General features: G+C 36.4%; 1 protein-coding gene across 1 annotated transcript; it reads right to left on the reverse strand.

The window, feature by feature from the left end:
* Positions 1–466: 466 nt before the first annotated feature.
* Positions 467–20,586, reverse strand: LOC139708299 (CUB and sushi domain-containing protein 3-like). Its single transcript, XM_071620266.1, has 13 exons — positions 20,140–20,586; positions 16,124–16,336; positions 14,465–14,653; positions 14,026–14,247; positions 13,244–13,393; positions 11,977–12,252; positions 8,008–8,148; positions 5,864–6,049; positions 4,464–4,640; positions 3,791–3,868; positions 2,335–2,400; positions 1,130–1,208; positions 467–716 (listed from the first exon to the last, which is right to left on the reverse strand). Exons 1-13 carry the CDS (start codon positions 20,192–20,194, stop codon positions 467–469), a joined length of 2,082 nt encoding a protein of 693 aa, XP_071476367.1. The 5' UTR covers positions 20,195–20,586.
* Positions 20,587–20,877: the final 291 nt, after the last annotated feature.

Below are 20,877 nucleotides of genomic sequence, written 5' to 3' on the forward strand. Positions count from 1 at the left end.
AATAAAATGAAATTTGAATCTGAATCTAAGTCGAAATTATCTCTTCTATTAGCTTTTGTTGTACGACAGCTGTTGCATTTGTGAAAGAACTGATGAGATCAAAGGCGTTTACAGTGTATGCATCATGTTGTGCGACCAAAATAGTCGCACACGCGCCCACACCAATTGTGAAATAGGGCTTAACAAACCATCGTGATAACGAACTTTCGAAATAAGGAACCACAGTTCTAATATAGCCAGAATAAACTAACTAGCTTACTCCATAATTTACCATATTTAGCACCGTTTAGGTAATGTATTTTTTTCGCTGCCTGCAGTCGAAAAGGATGTCTTTAATTATCTACACCTTGCAACGACATAAAAAGATGATAATAGTTTCAACAGTGGTATATTAGAGTTTGGCGAGTTTCTCCATACAACACTGTGAAATACATGCATTATATTTAGACTTTTTTTACGCATTTTCCTAACATGTATGCTCAACAGTGGCAATGTACAGTTCATTATCGACCATAACATCCTCGTTGCCTCCAAAGTTGTCATGTCCACTTAATTCGGCACCATGAGAGCTGTTTGGTGCGGGGTTAGTTTCTCCTGCTGTCAAATCAGAGATCACGTCGTAGTTGGAAAGGTTGTAGATGTTCTCAGAGGTATGATGATGGCCATCCCGTTCTTCCAAGTATTGAATTGTGTCGGACTTTACCACCTGGCGATTCCTAGGAAATCAAACATGTAAATAGACAATAAGTTGTTTAGATCAATTCATGCGACGACGGTTGGAGCTGAAGTTTCAACTTGTTCAGTTACACATTATATCATGATGCCATGGGAAGCATACATTTTAAGATTTGAAATGATATCATATATTATGTTTCGCTTTGTTGTATAGTGTAATAATTCACAATCATGTATTACCCAATTAAAAAACACACAAAAAAAATCATTGAACGTGTTTAAGTAAATCAAGAAATGATTAAATAAGGAGGAAGAGGATTTCTATTTTCGCAAAAAATTGAGTTTCATTTTTTATTATATTGTAAATATACCTGACTTTCAATCCATTGTATTTCAATCATTTGGATGACGTCACATTTTAGGTTGCACCTATATACAAAATCAGCATACATACCTTCGTTTTAGCACTACAAATACCGCAGCCAGAAGGGCAAAGATGAGGAATAGAATGGCCATAGTGGTGCCAGCTATTACTGTAAGTATGTTGAAAGAAATCAGGACGGGAAATAAGTGGAATGATATAATTTGTCGACACAAATTCCATATCACTGTCTTCATTAGGCCTATATTAAAACCATTGTCTTTTTCGAAAAGGGTTGAGTATTAGGATAGTACTAGTAGTAATAATAGTAATAGTAATAGTAATAGTAATAGAAATGGTAATAGTAATAGTGACAGTAATAGTAATAGTAATAGTAATAGAAGTGTTTGTTCGCAAAAACCGATATATCCATTTTTGAAGATTTTGAAGTACGGTCTCCGTCATAAAGTACAAAATAATACCTTTTAATTGATATATTGGTCGCTACATATATAAAGGTACATATTTTAAGTTGTGGTCAAAAGAAGCAATAATTTACGATAGTGACATTAATAGAAATAGAAATAGTAATAGTAATAGTAATAGTAATAGTATCTGGAGTATTAGGGACCTTTAGGTTTTCGCGACGCGGACTTTCGACCTTGCGTCGTCTGAGTTTGAACGGTCGGTTCCGGGCCATTTTTACGTCCGCTCAATTCATGACGCAGAGAGCTATACATGTTCTTGATGCACGGATCACATGGGAGCGCCATTTTACTTTTCATAAGAGTTGCGTCTTTGCGTATTGTTTAAACTAAAGTTTCTGACGACGCAATAAGGAGAGAGAGGAATTATGGCCAACGCAAGTGTCGTCTAAACGTTCGTATCGCAAATCTAAAGTTCCCCATGCATGACTTTCTGCGAAGAAAAGGTTGCGTGTGAATATGAGTGTAAGCAGTCTCTCTTAAAATGCAGGCATTTATGTTCAACCAGACAACGGTCGGTATCTATCGTGACCATGATGTCTCCGTTGTACCCACAACTGATAGTCACCCTGCAAGGCTTACTCGGTACATGTCTTTGGTTAAAGTGTATGAAAGAGAGACACTTTGTATTTTCTGAGAGGTAAATACTAACCAAGAGTAAAGACAAATGAATGCATAAATAAACAACATACTCGTTGACATGAATCTCACGATCAGCTCAATTGTATTCAAAGTTACATTGAAGGCCATTTATCAAAGCAATCAATTTATGTGATAAAACACTTTCTGTCACAATTGCCTTCTATTCTTTACCTGATGTTAATGGCAGTGATTGGCTTAGTGTGGTCGTTTCTTGCTCAACAGTAGTGGACAGAACGTCTGAAAAAAAATATATATATATTGTTCGGGGGATTTCCAGTACTCTAATACGTGTTTCAAAATAAATGTGACCCTCCACCACAAAGCAAACAAAAATTTGCTAGCCAGGGATTTTTGTTAAAGGGCAGATTCTGAAAGAGCAGACTCTAAGCTTTAAAATAATGTGTAACTCTAGTCAAATAGAGTCTTCTAATGTATCTACATATTGGAAAGAATGCACACACTCTGGAAAAGTGTGAACTGACAATAGAGGCTCTGAAGTACAGGGTCTCTTCAAGCTCTTGATCTATAGTAAGCTGTGCTAGCTGTGCGATGAATGTGACAAAAAATAGGGTGTAAACCACAGGGGCAACAACGAAGAGAGTATCAGATGAAGCTGAAATTCGGCATCCTTTATCACAACATTCTGTCCATGGTGAATGTTAACTTTGAAAGCATTATCATTATCATTTCGAAAGTTATCAGAGTTAAAAGTGGTGAGCTTGGAAAGGATTTTTGAGAAGGGCCTCCAAGACTCGCCTGCTCACATTACTCTACAAAAAAAGGGTTACAGACAAACTGCTCAAAACCAACCTTTCCATTTATTTTTTTTTATTCCAAACTCTGGAATAAAGTAGAAAAATGATAGCACTTTCAGAAAATATAGAAAACTCATACTGACTTTCGAATCGTTGACCCGTTTCACCTTTCTTGAGTCCTCAGGGAAATGCAGGGGTGCGATTTTTTGTTGGTTTTGTGATGCACGGTCACAAACAATATTGTACGAAATTTGTATTCATGCTCGTTAGAAATTAGGGGAGCATGAGGTTCTGCTGCACAGAGATTCGGTAGTAACAGAAAATAAAAAATAAGGTAATATTTTGCAACCCTTATAATCTTTGTAAACATATCTGAAGTTCATGAAGAGGTGCTTCCCAACAGGTGCTAAATCCGCTGGATTTCTATTTTACAGGCTCCAAAGAATTTTCATGCGATGGTTTCATGTCCCATAGGATTAATGCCCCATAATGTTATAGAGAAAACCTGTCTAGCAGCATGATTTAATGATTTAAGATATCAACACATTTTCTTTCTGTTCTCTCTATTTCTCTTAATAATTCATATGCATTGAATGATATATTTTCAGCAAACAAGCACATTTTCTATGATACCTGCGAAGCTGCTTAGCGAAAGAGAGTTATATAGCCAGCCTGGAATTACTCAGGGGTCGATCAAATTACAGTCATGCATGCCTAGTGGGTTCTCATTGTATCCCGCTGGATTTAGTTTTGAGGGGAAAATCCTAGTTTTTCATTTCTATTTTCTCACAATGATAAGTCAACGAAAACCGAGACGTTCACTCTCCTTAGTAAATGCTCCCATAACATTTTTCTCATTATCGTCATATTACCTGTTCTTGACAATGTCCGTGAAGTTTTCGGACCGTTGGTCAGAAGTGGAGTCGTTGAACTCGGCAGAGTAGGAATGGCTTTGAAGTGAGAAAAAAAAATAAACATGATAACATATTGGACATGTAATTTCAACTTTGACTGAGTTCATACATATATATGTAAAAAAATTTGAGCCTTGCCGCCACGACAGTACCCTAATGCGAAGATTTTGCACCTTAAGCACATAACTTTACTACTGACCAATCAGAACAATATTTGACCCGTATTACCAACGTAACTCGAACAAATGAGCAGACATAAGGTCAAAGTTTTTTTTTTCCTGAAACGTGAGTAATGATAATCATTTTCATTGAACTTCTTTTAATTACGGAATCAGGAGATAGATCTTCTTGGCACAACCTGTCCTAATTTCAATGTCGTTCAGATTGTTTGTTTGCTTGTTTGTTTTTGTTTTTGTTTTTGTTTTTGTTTTTTTGGTTGATTTAATATTATCCGTTTTCGTTAATAAGCATGTTCTTTAACTTTTATGCGGACCTTTTGAGTCTAATTTTCTGCATGGGTAAACGCATTTGGACTCAATTCTAACTTTTCATAACTGTGTCCATTATACTTAATACAAAGATCCTTTACAGAGAGTCTTCCGAGCACAAAGAACTACGCAATTCCGATTACCTGAGCATGAGAAATTGGGCTTGCTCCATGAGGCATCCGCCTGACAGTAACTCACGGGAGGTGCAGTTGGTAGAAAGCCTTCCAAGCACGAATATGTCGTCATACCTCTAAATTTTCTCGACGTTACTGTGAAGTTTGCATCGTCAACATTCTGTGGATCTCCTGAACAATTTACGGCTGTGCTTGATGAAGACCCAAAAGATCGAATTAGTTTATTCCAAAGCTTTCCACATCACAAATCAAACAGAATCGAAATTATTCACCACTTCTGAACCTATCATTTCAATATGTATATTCTTCCTAATATATTGGTTCTCTTCGTATTTTCATGCTTGTGATTTTTTTCTTGATATTTATCACTGTCAATGCCGATAAGCGCTAATGATCAATAGAGAAATTGATTGAATTTGAACCTCCATGGAAATCTATTTCCGGCATGACAGCTTCTGTAGTATCTGTTCTCATTTTGGTCTACAGATAAAATGATTTGTATTAGTTAAAGGACAAGTTCACCTTCATAGACATGTGGATCAAGTGAATGCAGCTATATTAATAGAACACATCAGCAAGAGTTTGAAGAAAATTGGACAATCCGTTTAAAATTTATAAATTTTTGAAGTTTTTGTTAGTCACTGCTAGATGAGAAGACTACTACAGCTTGTGATGTCACATGTGTACAACTACATAAAGAAAGTATAAGGAAAATTCAAGATATTTTCACTTTTCTCGCATAATAAAAGAACACTTGACTTCCCTCTTTCAGAAGGTAAGGGGAATAATATTACCCTTAACATACGTCAGTGACAAGTCGAGGAAATGTGCACTTTTTTTCAAAAAGAAACGTTTTGTGAAATTTTCTTTATATTTTCCTTATAACGTTGTACGCATGTGACATCATACAATCTAGTAGTCTTCTCATCCAGCATTGACTGTGCAGATACTTTAAAAATTTATAATTTTTTAACGGATTGTCCGATTTACCCCCAAACTTTCACTGATGTGTTCTACAAATATTGCTGCATTCATCCAACCCACATGTATATGAAGGTGGACTTGTCCTTTAATGTTATCAAAAAGATGGAATGTCTAACACCAAAAAAATGTATGCTTTCAAGATAATACTAGGAAGACGTATTTCCATCTATTGTGCAATCACTGTTTGCGACAAAATTATAACGAATTAATCTACAAATAGTCCAAATCATTAAAAGGATGCATGCCTTATGTACAGATTATAGGCCTATGTTATGCAGAACAAACAAACCGGGAATATTGAGAAGTTTTATAAGCAATGTTCTATAACGATGCATCTTGAGGGTGGTAGAAGGAAAAGCCCAACATAAGGGAAATAAGGAACATTTTTGATCTACAATTAACTGCTACTTATATCTATAGATTACCTTCACAAAACGGCCTAGCACCATCCCAAATCCCGTTCGTAAGACAGGTGATTGACGCGGAGCCGTTCAACTGGTAGCCAGGATCACAGCGGAAGTTAACCGTGGCGCCATCGAGGAATGAAGACGTATCGTCTGGCGCCCTCACACCGTGACCTGGAGCTCCAGGGTCACCGCACGCCACCAGTCCTTGCAAACATAATAGTAATTGACCCATGGATTATGTATCGTTTTAGATTGTAAAAGTTTCACAACATTCTAGTCATAATTATTCCGATGCCATTGTTATTAGCACTTATGTCCAAACTCAGAATATACTAATAAACATTGTTTCAGGGATTCTCAAAGAATATGCTCTTTGAAATCATTTGAAGGGAATGGCTAGTAACTGATCAGTGGGAATGCTGGAGGATGATTGTTTCAATCCTTGTGGGATTCATTTAAAAGTACATTATATTGCTATTGTTGTGTGAAAATTATTTGTTTCAGAATGGTATCATATTCAGGTAATGTGCAGTTTAAGGCCCCGTCACTGTACAGGCATGCTAACCTGGAAACATTAAACTACACATTACTTGCATATGATGATGATGATGAAGTCTTGTATAGCGCCGGTATCCGCCAAGTCAGGCGCTCATGGTGCTTGCTCCAAAATAAATACATAATTCAGCTTAAATTTCATGGGTGCACCGCTTGTGATATGACAGTTAAAATAAAAAGAAATAGTTCCAGGAAGTAATTGTCTCCAAATGTGTAACATACATTCTTACACATTGGCTAGTTTTTTTCAATTTGAAGAATATGAGACCATTCTGAAGCAAATAATTTTCACACAATAATAGATATATCAAGTTAATGAATCCCACAAGGATTGCAACAACATCCTCCAGCATTCCCACTGATTCCCACTGATCAGTTACTAGCCATCCCCTTTAATAATACAATAACTGTTACCCTTACAATGTATAGTTGTTGCAACATCAGTGTATAGCTTTAGTTTGATGGACACTTATTGTGACCCTGCACCTCAAAACAAACAAAAAGTCGCCAGACATTAATTTTTAGTTAAGACCATATTCTTAAAGAGCAAACTTTAAGCTTTAAAATGATGTTAACTCAAATCAAATGGACTCTCCTAACCTATCTAAATATTACAAAGAAAGCACAAACTCAGGAAAAGTGTGAACTGAGAAAAGAGGCTCTGAAGTACAGTGTCTATTCAAGCGCTTAATCTTTACCAAACCGTGCTGGCTGTGCGATGAATGAGAAAAAAAAAACAGGAAGTAAACCACCAGAGTAACAACAATGAAGGGATTATCAGATTAAACTGAAATTAAGCATGCCTCATTGACCCATTCTGTTCATGGTTATTAATGCCAACTTTCAAAGTAGTTGCACTATCCTTTCAATAGTTACTAGAGTTGAAAGTGAAGAGTGTGGACAAGGTTTTTTCAGAAATGAAAAAGGGATTTTAAAGACACACCTAATCACACTATTCTACAAAAAAGTTCGAGATAAACTGCTAAAAAAAAACACACTTTCCTGCCCGTTTTATGATACCAAATTTTAGCATAATGTAAAAGAAGACCGCTCTTTTAGAAAATATGAATAAGTGAAGTTCGGCTAGGTTGACCCATTTCACTTATTTTCAGTCCTCACGCAAATCATTGGGTGCGACTTTATGTTCGTTTTGAGGTGCACAGTCACAATTACCCTCTATATACGGTATAAATCGATGATTGTTTAGGAACGTGGCATTGCAAGCACTATTGCAAATGTAGTCTGTTGGTGGTCTGTTGGCCCACACACACACACACACCGTACACTGCGTAAGTCAAACAAAATGAGATGGGGCTTTCATAGCTCTCAAGAACAATTTTTAGTTCTCATATTAACGGCAGATTTGTGAACTGAATCACACAAAATTCTTTCAGGTAATAACTCTTTCTTTTCTCTTATTCCTTTCTTTCAGAAATATTATTTTAAAGGATTTATATCCTACTTAATGGATGGCTTTAGCACAATAAGTCAATCATCAAATGTATTTACATGTTTGAAAGCATTTCTAAAAAGAAGCATACCATTGATTCATGCATTCAATTTTCATGAAGACTCCTTTACACCGTATTTTCTCTGTTTCTGAATACCTCTCTGGCAGAAATGTCCTCTCACGTGATCACATGGTTCGTCATTCCACTGGAATCTTTTGTCCTGACGCATCTCAATGCATTTCTCATGATCATTACTAGGCTCTCGGTCGTCCCATTGGCTTGTTATCACTCTGGTATCTGTATTTAAATGAGACGAATACAAAATTTACATAATTTACGAAATACATAGTTTGTCCTCTCTTTTGAATAAACAAATTCATGTGTAATTGAGATGATATCGAAGATACCCTAACATTAAGAGAAAGACACTGAAGGTGTCAAGAGTCATTATATATAAGATTTATCATATAATATTTATTATATACATTTATGTGACCATGATCCACAAAACAAACAAAAACAAAACAAAACAAACAAAACAATTAAAAGTTTGTTTTTTTTTTTCAGCAGATTTTCTACAACCCTTTTTTGAGGGGAGAGTAGAATCACGAGGTATAGAGGCCCATTTTCCCTACTTGAAATCCTTTGCACACTCTTAACTTTCAAGTCTAATTACTTTTGAATGGATAATGCTACTGCTTGAAAGTTGGTATTATTCAGGACAGATTGTGTTAATAACGTATGCTCAATTTCAGCTTAATCTGATGATACCTTCATTGTTGTTGCTCCTGAGGTTTACATCCTCAGTTTTATCCCTTTCATTACACAGCTAGCAAGGATATGAAGAGTTTGTTTGCAAAAAACCGATAAGTCCACATTTGCCAAATGGAGATATTTGCGATTAAAGGTCAAAGAAAAATAAAGTGAATAACAAAAAAAAAAATGCTTCTTTTGACCATAACTTAAAAAATGTGTCTTTATATGTAGTGACCAATGTATCATTTAAAAGGTATTATTTTGTACTTTTTGGCAGAGACCGTACTTCAAAATCTTCGAAAATGGAGCTTATCGGTTTTTGCCAAGAAACTCTTCATTTATATATATATATATATATATATATATATATATGAAGAGTTTGTTCGCAAATACCGATAAGTTCATTTTGAAGATTTTGAAGTGCGGTCTTTGTCATAAAGTACAAACATAATACTTTGAAATGATATATTGGTCACTGCATATAAAGGTATATTTTTCAAGTTCTGGTCAAAAGAAGCAAACATTTTCTTATTATTCTTTTTATTTTTCTTGACCTTTAATCGCAAATATCTCTACTTGGCAAATATGGACTTATCGGTTATTGCGAACAAACTCTTCATGTTACATATATAGATATATATATACTATATGACCCTTCATCACAAAACCAACAAAACAAAAAGTCGCCAGACATGGGTTCTTAGTTAAGAGCAGATTCTGAAAGAGCAGATTTTTGGCTTCAAAATGATGGACATGGGTTTTACGAAATGAAAAGAGGACTCTATGAGAAATTAAAAATCACACTATTCTACCAAGAAGCGTTCGATAAAAAACTGCTACAAAACACAATAATTATGTCCTGTTCTGTTTGTTGATTCCAATTTTTAGTATAATGTGGAAGAAGACTAATTGTTCTTCTGGAAAGTATGAACAATCAAGATTGGCTTGGTTGACCCATTTCACCTATTTTCAGCCCTAACACAAAATCAATGTGTGCGACTTTTTGTTTGTTTTTGATACACGGTCACATATATGTACATGTATACATATTCTCCATGATATAGGCGTAGACCGAAAAAAAAAAAACTTCGAAGCTACGTTTAAGGTAGCAGTTTATTGTTCTATCTTATTTTAACGTGTTGAAGGAAGCGGAATAACAGGAATGTCAAATTTCCTTAGAATCCTGTCCAAGATAAACAACAAACAATGTGACGTGTCTGTTTCTCACAGGCCTCACACTCTGCATGTTTACTTGATTTTTTTTTAAACTTTAATAATTTGATGACCAGGGGGGTCGAAGAGTTTGTTTATCGATGAATAAATGGAGATCTACAATTTTTTAATGGAACAAGTCACGTAATTGATGTCATTTCCTCATGATAACATAGTATTGTGAAAAAAGTTATTGGTGGATCTTAATGAGGAAATCAATTAAAGGATTGATAGTAAAACAAGATTTAATTTCAGTAAAAGTGCGATTTAGACAAAATCGGGACAGTTTAAATTCATCTTTTTTTTATTTCCATCACATAAGCAGAGAAAATTATATGTGACCGTGCACCTCAAAACGAACATAAAGTCGCACACACTGATTTTGCGTGAGGACTGAAAATAAGTGAAATGGGTCAACCTAGACGAACTTGACTTTTTCATATTTTCTGAAAGAGCGGGTCTTTTTCTACATTATGCTAAAATTTGGTATCATAAAACGGGCAGGAAAGTGCGTTTTTTTAGCAGTTTATCTTGAACATTTTTGGCAGAATAGTGTGATTAGGTGTGTCTTTCGAATCCCTTTTTCATTTCTGAAAAACCTTGTCCACACTCTTCACTTTCAACTCTAATAACATTTGAAAAAATAGTGCCACTGCTTTAAAAGTTGGCATTAATTATGGACAGACTGTGTTAATGAGGCATGCTTAATTTCAGTTTAATCTGATAATCCCTTCATTGTTGTTACTCTGGTGGTTTACTTCCTGTTTTTTGTCCCATTCATCGCACAGCCAGCACGGTTTGGTAAAGATTAAGCGCTTGAATAGACACTGTACTTCAGAGCCTCTTTTCTCAGTTCACATTTTTCCTGAGTTTGTGCTTTCTTTCCAATATTTAGATAGGTTAGGAGAGTCCATTTGATTTGAGTTATACATCATTTTAAAGCTTAAAGTCTGTTCTTTCAGAATATGGTCTTAACTAAAAACTCATATCTGGCGACTTTTTGTTTGTTTTGAGGTGCACTGTCACATATGCAATGTATAAGCAGAACATTTTTTTGATAGTTGCAAAAAAGCTAAAGTAACAAAGTACATGTAATGGTGAGTAACAAAATGAAGAAAACATGATAAGATTTTGGAATATCGTTATGCAAAATACAAACTGAAAAAGGAAAGAAATTTAATGGAGGGTCCCAATAAAAAAAAAGCTTGTATGATATGGGAACCTCAGAGGATACATACAACCTGGAATACAACCTGTATTCAATATATTGCAAGGATGTGTACATAAATTATTATGTGACCCTGCATAACAAAACGAAGAAAAAGTCGCACCCTTTGATTTTACGTGAAATCTCAAAAAAAAAAGTGAAACGGGTCAACGGGGTCATAATTGAGCTTTTCATTCTTTCTGAAAGAACTACCCTTCTTTTGCATTATTCTTAGATTTGGGATCATAAAATGAATGGGAAAGTCCATTTTCAGCAGTTTTTCTACAACTCTTTTTTGTAGAGTAGTGAGATCAGGTATGTCTTAGAGGACCCTTGTTATTTCTTGATAGCCCTTTGCACACTCTTCACTTTCAAGTCTGATAACTTTCGACGGGAAAAAGCTACTGTTTTGGAAGTTGACCTTTATCAGGGAAAGAATATGTTCATACAGCATGCTCAATTTCAACTTAATCTGATCATCCTTCATTTCACAGCTAGCACGGTTTGGTACAGATTAAGCGCATTAATAGACAGATAGACACCGTGTACTTCAGAGCCTCATTTCTTGGTTCGCACTTTTCCAGAGTGTGTGTTTTCTTACCGACATTTAGATAGGTTAGGAGAGTACATTTTAATTGAACTATACATCATTTTAAAGCTTAGGGAGTCTGCTCTTTTAGAAACTGCTCTTAACTTAAAAATCCATGTCTGGTGACTTTTTGTTGTTTTATGATGAAGGGTCACATATACAAGTACAAATGAACGAGAGCGGGCATTGAAAAAAAAGGAGAGAATAGGCGCAATGGCATATATGGTATAATAACAACTGTATACTTCAGGGGCAAATTTCAGTGTCACATTATAGTGTGAAGGGGGTGTTATTAATGTCATTTGAATGTATTCAAGTATCAAACAAACTGAGAATCAGCAAACAATTAATATTTACTTACTGTCCACCCAAAACCAAGACCTTCCATCATCGTTGGTATCTTCGAACGCTCCTATCCAGAACTCGGAAGAATACATGGACTGCCAAAGTGATGCAATAGAAGACAAGAATTCCTGGGTGCTAAGATCTAAAATCTCCACCAGAGAACCGTTTATCGATGTACAGGCGTCTCGTGACTCGTGCCATGTGTAGTTGCCGCCGATGAAACTATAGCACTTGTCATTAAATGTTTTATTGAACCAGTCACCTTCATTAATATCGCCGGTACAAGGACCATCTGAAACAGATCAAAATTATTTCTCTTTTCAGAAACTGCTCTGTGCTTATTGCCACTAAAATCTCTTTGTCAAACACTGACATTTTTCTTTGTTCATGATTTGCTTGATAGATAAATTTGACGGATGTTACGTGCCCTCAGCCGTAACATATACAATCACAAACATGATAAAGCAAAGCTTTTTCCTTTGCATTTTATGATAATTATAGAGTCAATCCTGATCTAGATATCATGGCCAAGTCATTTCTGTTTGCTCTGATAGCGTGAGCACTTTTGAAGTGTTTCTTTTCTGTCTAAGTTTTGGTTACCCAATGTTTTAATATTGATAATTCAAACTGCATTTATTTCAAATCAAACAACTGATTTGGCTTGTGCTCACTTTTGCGGAAGTACACAGTATTTGAGTGGACTAGATTTCGACTATTCAATATCTATTTGGTTTGGTTTGCTTAGGTTTGGTTTGGTTTGGTTTGGCTCGGTTTGGATTGTGTGGTTTGTGGCTTTTTGCTTTAATTCCTTATTTTTAACTACATAAAATCGTCCACACATCGACTGACATCTCTCATGTATTCATCACGGGTGAATTCTCGACAGCTACTTGGAGCTGAAGAAGTGACTCAGACGAGTCACAAAATTATAAATACTCTCAGTGAATTGCACAATTCCATCCAAATGAATTTGATTACTTGTTGTCATCATACCACCTGTATAAAGCAAAATATATTCCGTTTTATAATGTATTATAATCATGACTATAATGCGTATAATACAATGGTATAGTATAAAATGTGGACTTCAGAAGTGCTGAGTTCGTGTATTCTCGTCATAGCAGCTCAGTAAAGTGCTAAGCGACTCTATGTGCGAATTCGTGAAATCGTATACAAGATTCACAGACACTCAACAGGAATGAATGATGAAGAGATTTTAATACACCAATAGAAAGAAAGAATAAGGCCCAAGGCCTTTCTTTTCTATGATATCAGTGGTTTACCTTCTTGGCAAATAAAGCCATGTTTATGATAGCAATCCTTGTCGTTCCAGTAGAACCTGCCTTCAGTAGAGTTCCTAAGCTCCACACACCGCTCGTTTTGACCGTTCGGCTCACCTTCATTCCAGAACAGTCTTTGAATATACGATTCATCTGTCCATGGAAATATCCAAATTCATATGCTCTTGTAGATACTTCATTAGAGAAATAAAGGGGATGGGGGAGAGAAGTTCTTCGAGGACTTAAAGCTACAACTAACGGTTCAAAAGATTTATATACATTATGGTTCTTCACTCGCGCTTTCAATTTTAAGTTTTCTTGTCTTCATATAGTTAAACGAACCTATTTATTTTCTAATTTCCCGTTGCAGCTATAAACCTGGAACATGGGAGTTTAAGCTCCATTTGAAGTCTATAATAAAGAAGACTTTGTTTCAAGCCTGTGTGTCTGTCTGTGCGTGGGGGCGCATGTGTGTGTTACCTTTGCTTTTCCTTGAATTAATTATGTTTGATGAGCATACAGGAATGGTACAGGGGCATATAACACACATGGGAGAAACTACATAGATCTATTCTCAAGAAGTGGCAAAATATCCTCCCTTGAGAAAATAATTGCTGTTTATAACAATATTACCCAATGTTTCTTCCAAAAATCAAGGAGTTGAAGGAGCGCAAGGTGCCGGCATGTTTCAAAATGTAAAGGACATATGCATCAACTGGTAAAATAAGTGGCAAGTATTTCAAACTATATGAGAGGTATGATGAATATCGACGAATTTATCTCACCCGATGCCCACTTCCAGTCCCTGCCTTCCTGTGCTCCGATCCAGTAATTGCCACTGCTGACCATGCTCTCCAAATGAGTATGGGTGCCACTGTCCTTTGCAAGTGCCAGGATCTCTCCACTCTTGTCGCATGTCTCGCGGGCCCTTCCCCAATCAACCCAATCTGACGTAAATTCATTAAAGCATACGTTGTTGTGCTCCTCGTAATATGCAGGGCACTCAACTAGAAACAAAATGTGAAAAAAATAAGGCGAAGTATGAATCAGAGATATTGCCGTTATTGATAAGAAAGAAAAATAGAGAAAACGATTTTAAAAAAAGCTCACTTAAAAGTGTTGCATGGTAAAGAGAGCTTAAACGGGTTTACATTGATTGTTTTCTTCCTTATGTTTATCTCAATAATTACCTAACAATGGAAGAAGGTGCGGAATGTAACTCACTTTTACAAACTGCCCCGTTGAATGTCCACTCTCCATCGGCCCCACACGTTATATTCGCTGAAGAGCCTATCGAGAATGAGTAGCCGGAATCACATTCGTAGGACACGTTTGTTCCTTTGGGATACCAATGCTGGCGCCCTCCACTTATTGATCCTTTCGCAGGAATGGACGGATCAGGGCAAGATATTTCTGGTGAAGGGAAAACAAAACAAAACAAAAGAAAAAACATCGGGGAATGACCCTCATACTGTACGATTACAACATGGAACAAAGACTTGAAAGACGCTACCATCTACAATAGACTAAAATTTGAGATTTTTACGTTAAACATTCACTCTTTGTAATTTCACGATTTACCTTCACGTGCTTTCGTATTAGTACACATTTGACATATGTAAGCTAAGAGTGATAAGCCTACATTATAGAGTGCAGCTACAAAGATTAAAGAAACTTTATCGTAAGCAAGGATTACAATAAAAAAAAGAGTCGTACAATTGAGCGAAACTGAATGAATTCAGTTTGTTATATTAAGTGGGAATAATTATTATAATATATATCTGTATATACTGTAATTATATGCATAATTTCAAAGATATGATTTCAAATGTTTGCGCTGATTATTAAGATTTCGGGTGCTTTGTTACTTTTATTGGTCTCTGTCTCTGTATTTGTCTCTGTGGGCTTCGCCCCTTGGTGTAGGCATCAAAATAATTTAGGCTTTCTCTCTCTCTCTCTCTCTCTCTCTCTTTTCCTCTCTCCCTTCCTCTTCTCCCCATTTTCTGTTCACTTTTTTCACACTTTTGCTTTCTTTTTCTTCTTTTTTCTTTCTTTCTTTTTCTTTCTTTTTTTTCTATTCCCGACTTTCCAAGTTTCCCGCACTCTTTGTAGTTGTAAGTTTTTCACCCCCCCCCCCCTTTACTTCCCCTCCTTCCCCCTTTCCCACAGAGGTGCCCACATGTTACACGCATAGTCTTTTGAGTGGGTACCTCCACTTTTTTTCACAGAGTGTATAAATAGAGTGTATGTTTCTTTTTGTACTAAACATGCAGATATGAACATGATGTTATCCCTGTTTGACTATGTATATTATCAACGACTCGCATGTAAAACGTATCATATTGTTTCTTGTACATTCTGTTGGAAAAAAAAAGCGAAATTAAAGTTTGAATTGAATTGAATTTGTGGGAAGAACATACTAGAATGCTGCACGGTGTCTTGAAAGAAATTAGTCATCATGCACCATTGTCATCATTTTGTTGTAGGTCAAGAAGAAGGATTGGCAGTAGCTTTCATAGCATAGTTGTGTTTCTGTAATATTTAAATGATGTCTTGCATGCACTGTACACGATGTAGTTTTCAGTATGCTTATTTCATATGTTACCGCAAATACGATATACAGAACCGTCATTGTGCTCATTTCTGCAAGTTCTGCTTGGTCCATTTGTTTCTTCTGTATTTTTTCTTACTTTATACGGATATAGCCCTTTCAAATGCATCTTATGTTCAAAGACTCTGTCATTGTCTTTTCAAAACAAAAACAAAAAATTAGTAAGTATGAAGACAATGGTTCTCAGACGATCATGTTTACCGATGTTACCTGAATTTACCCTTAGCATTGCCGTTTCTTTTCCACTTCCAAACCTTTGTATATCACACTACCTGTGCAAATGGGATCGGGGCGAAGCCAAGTATCGTTCTGTCCGCACACCCAGACCACAGTATCACCATCCCCAGTCATGACATAGCCAGAGTCGCAGGTCCAGAGCAGGAGGGATCCCTGCGGTAGATATTCACCTTCATCCGATATCCCCTCTACAGTGCAGTGGTGGCATGGTAGCACTGCGGGAAAGGCACACTGTCCAATAACCAGTCCTGTATGTTGGGACAAAAGCGATGTGTGAAATTTGCCAGTCAATCTCATAATCATGCCTGAGCTATAATCGTTGATTTTTTTTTTTTTATTTGAAGCCAAATTACTGTTCAAAAAAAAATAAGGGTTTCAATCTCTATACGTGTCATATTGAATTCAAACCCTGAACACATGAAACGGACGGATACTACTCTGAGGTAAAACAGTTTTTTATCTAATAATCATACCGAAATACGAAACCTCCATTCTAACAAATGTATACTGTTTCCTTCGTTGTTTGTTTGGCGTTTTTTTTTTTAAAGAGATTTTTAATGTCTTCTGCTTAAAAAAGGATGTCCAACCCAAAATAAATATTAAATTTATAAGAAAGAGAAAATTATTTCGTAAAGAATGATGCAAAAAATTACAAAAATTGAATAAGATAATGCTAAGATGATAATACATTTTGTTTTTAAAGAATATTATTATGGCTTAAGAAATGTGTATAAATGTTTTGAGCTATTTAAACCACGAACCAATATTAAGAAACTGAGTTTTTCATTTCGAGGAATTAAAGAATGGAATCGATTGCATAGAAATCTGAAAGAAATGTCCTTCACTAGATTTAAATTGAATATATAGTTGTTGTTTTTTATTAACGAGACTGTTTTCAGCGATGGAGTCATGTGTTCTGTGTATATTTGTTTGTGTATTATTATGTAAAAGTTTAAACATGTATAGGGCTTTTTACACTTGTAAAATTTTGCTTAGCCCCGGACCAACGGTGGGGCTAAGGGGGGGGGGGGGGGCTTAGCCCCACCGTTGGTACGGGACTATCCTTAGCCCACTTTCTGTTTACACTCGTTTTTGCCAAAGTGGGCTAGCCCCACCGATAGTACGGTACTATCTGGCCCTGCAAAATAGCAGGGGTTAGCACCGTAATTGCGGTGCTAGCACCGCAATTGCGGTGCCAAGCAAGTGAGTGTAAACAGAACGAAAAAATAATCCTGGGCTAAGCGACGGAGACGAAGTCCGACCCTCACTGACCAATCAGAAACGAGGTAATCAAGTGCTGCCGGTGCGTGCGTGTACGTGTACAGTACACAGCGTAATTATGAATATTCATGTCGTTTGGAAAGTCCGGGGCTAAGAAATACGAGTGTAAAAAGGTCAGTTTTCTCCTTAGCCCCGGACAAGAGATAGTACGGGACTAATTGGCTAGTGTAAAAAGCTGAAAAAATTGGTACGGGACTAACGATAGTCCTGGGTCAGAGAAAGTCCGGGGTTAAGAAACACAAGTGTAAAAAGCCCTTATATAGATTTTGTGTAGTGTCAGTGGGGGGGGGGGGGGGTAGAGAATGTGACATGTAGCCTGTAAGCTCAAGTGTTTTTTTCTTCTTCTTCCTCCTCTTCATCTTCTTCATCATCTTCTTCTTCCTCTTTAGTATGATTTTGTGCATTATGATGTTTTTGTATTACGTGATGTAACTGTTTTTATCAACATGCACGGACTTGTTGAAAAACAGCTTGTGGCTGAATTAAGTGGCCGTGTGTGGAAATAAAATGAATGAATGAATGAGTGAAGATATGACCTTTTAGTTTTCCACATATTTTTCAGAAAATATTATTTTTTGATCAGTCCTTATGAATATTCAAATGAGCGAGTTCATGATGTCAGGCTCTCAAAATTTTCATACCTGGTATGTAAGAAGTTTGGAAAAATGTTAAAGTAAAAGCATTTTCTAAAAACAACATATGTCAGAATCAACATTTTTGTTCATTTTTACTTTGGATGGTTTGAAGGTAAATTGTATATTCATACAGCTGTAATATCACATTTTTGTCATTTCTGTATAATTACGAAATGAATAAAAAATTGTGAGAGCATGACATTGTCAACATGCTTAATTGAATATCCATAAGGACTAGTCAAGAAATGTTTTCCAAAAAAAAAAGTGATATTTCAAAGTGTCATTGCTTCCTTACTTTTTTTCCGATTTTGTCATTTTTGTATCGTTCTGTAGGGAATAGTTTGCTCATTCCTTTGAAGATTTGTTGGTTTTTTTTTTGTGGTGGATTCCTCTTTAAAGACACCCTTTGGAAATGCTTTGCACGAATCTAGCAATGAGTGAAAGCAATATTGACATTCTTCCGGCGCTTCAGACAAAATCCTCTGATCCTGGGTGCAGACCGGAAAGCCTTTCGTGGAAACGCAGTGCCGAGTACGGATGCTCGTGTTTGTTTTGTTTTCCCGTTTTATCTAGACTTTCCTCATAACTGTGCCATTCTAAACATGTAACTGATTCCCTCAACGAGGAAATTGACGATTTCTTTAAACAAGGAAATTGACCAACTCATATCACTCTAGACAAGCTGTCTTCATACTTAGAAAACACTGCATTTTGAACCGCTGTTAGCAGTGATGTTATGGGAAAAATGTATTTTCTTCTTCCTCATCAGGGAATATATATTTTTTTTACTGCTGGCTTAATTAAATGACTCACATTAAAACTTGCATTATAGTGTGAATTAAATCACATCACAGCTATATTTTGTTTTGAAAAGCTCATAAATTCTTTTATGTTTGCTTGTAAATGTAGGCATGCATTGTGTCCTATGGACAGGTAGTAACCTAGGATTGTCTAGGGCCTACATAGATGCTTTCATTTATGAAGAAATGAAGTGTATGATATATGAATCATAGGGTGTGTTTCTAGTGCATTCCGGTTCCAAACGGAACGGTACCAAACGACAAATTGTAGCTCTGAACACCTTGCTTTCTGCCATATGAAAATTATTTAAAAAAAGCATTGTTCCTTGAGAATATCTTCACCCTGAAGTTTCTTTATGTGTAAAATGTGGTGTCACGAATCTTGACCCATTTTAACGCAATCTTATTTTTCTCTCCACCCAGCACTTGAACTGAGAATAATCCCACTGAATGATAAGTGTTTTCATTTTGGAAACTCTGTCTTATTTAACTTACCACAAACTCAGCTCTCCATGCTACAGAGGCTTCAAAATGCGGCAGCACGCATCATTACACTATCCAAGAAGCATACTCACATCACCCCTATTTTGAGATCACTTCATTGGTTACCAGTCAAAGATCGCATTATTTTTAAGATTTTACTTCTGACTTTTCATTGCATTCAGGGCGCTGCTCCTCAGTATAACATTGACTTACTCCATAATTACATCCCTGCTAGATCTCTACGCTCATCCAACTCCGGTTCTCTGATAATTCCATGATTCACTACAATATGGGGCACACGTTCCTTTGGCCATGCTGCTCCCACCTTATGGAATAATTTACCTTCAGTCGTAAAAATGTTGTTCTTCATCAGACTCCTTTAAAAGCAGTCTAAAACTCACTTGTTTAGAGCCTCAATTTGACTACTCATTACATGTATTTGATATTTGTATGTCCTTTATCTCCTTCACTTTCCTCTTCCTTCCGCGCCTAGAGCACTCTGCAGAGTGGATTTGGCGCTATATAAATCATATCAATTATTATTATTATTATTCAATTGTACGTAACGTATCATTATTACATACCCTGAACTTGCGGTAGTAGTAGGCCCTTTGTTGTCCCTATGGACCACGTCCTCTACCTCGAAAAAAAAAATATTGCTAATGATTGTTAACATCGAGTTGTGTTGCCCGACATACATAACGGGTAATGATAACAACATAGATGTAATTCGTGATTTTACATGATTTAGATGGTTGATATTATTTTTCCACGAATAACAATTTACGCGATAAGAAGGTTGAAGTCTTATCAGAAATATGTGGATAAAGTGGGAAAAAATTATCAACTTACCCCACAAAGATCCAGTGCCAACAGCGAGAATCAAAGCTGCTACAAGCTTCGGCATTTCAGCGTTGAGAAGGAGGCCGTTTAATCACTTTTATAGACTTGATACCAGCATTGGAAGACAGGTAAAGCGGAATGCGTTCAAATGTATCTCAGTATGTGCAAGAAACAACACCAGAAACATGAAAAGACGTTCTCGCACATTGAACAAATCAAGACAATGTGGTTCAACTCTGAACTGCCAAGGAGGACGTTAGTACAGATGTTCTTCTATTCTCTTATCCCTAAATTCATGATACTGCAATGTTGTCAAGCTTCTCTCAGCAAAGGTCATATGAAACTCATTTCGCTTTTCATTCCGATTTTATAAACGAAAAAACTGGCACGCAAAGTGAAGGACACACAAAGTCATTTCACCCCACGTTAACACTTAGGGCAATAGTTATTCCTACCAGATAGAGAGCATCAGGAATCAACGAGTATCGGTGAGCTACCAGCTGAACTCTAGACAAGAAGGAAGTGCTCTGCCAAAAATATGGACAAGAATAAATTTGTCTAAGGAAGCCTGCCGTGACCACGTGTGCAGAGACGGGGGGGGGGGGGGGGGGGTCAGTGACTGGCTATTAAAGGATTCCTCCCTTGGAGAAACATTATTACGATGTGACACGAAAATAAGGCAATTCATTATCCCTTCATTGCATCTTGCCACGGAGACATGGTCACAAGAAATCAAAATTTGATCAA

Source organism: Diadema antillarum, unplaced genomic scaffold (assembly GCF_040938485.1).
Source record: "Diadema antillarum isolate AM-2024a unplaced genomic scaffold, OU_Dant_1.0 seq00001324_RagTag, whole genome shotgun sequence".
Lineage (NCBI taxonomy): Eukaryota > Metazoa > Echinodermata > Echinoidea > Diadematoida > Diadematidae > Diadema > Diadema antillarum.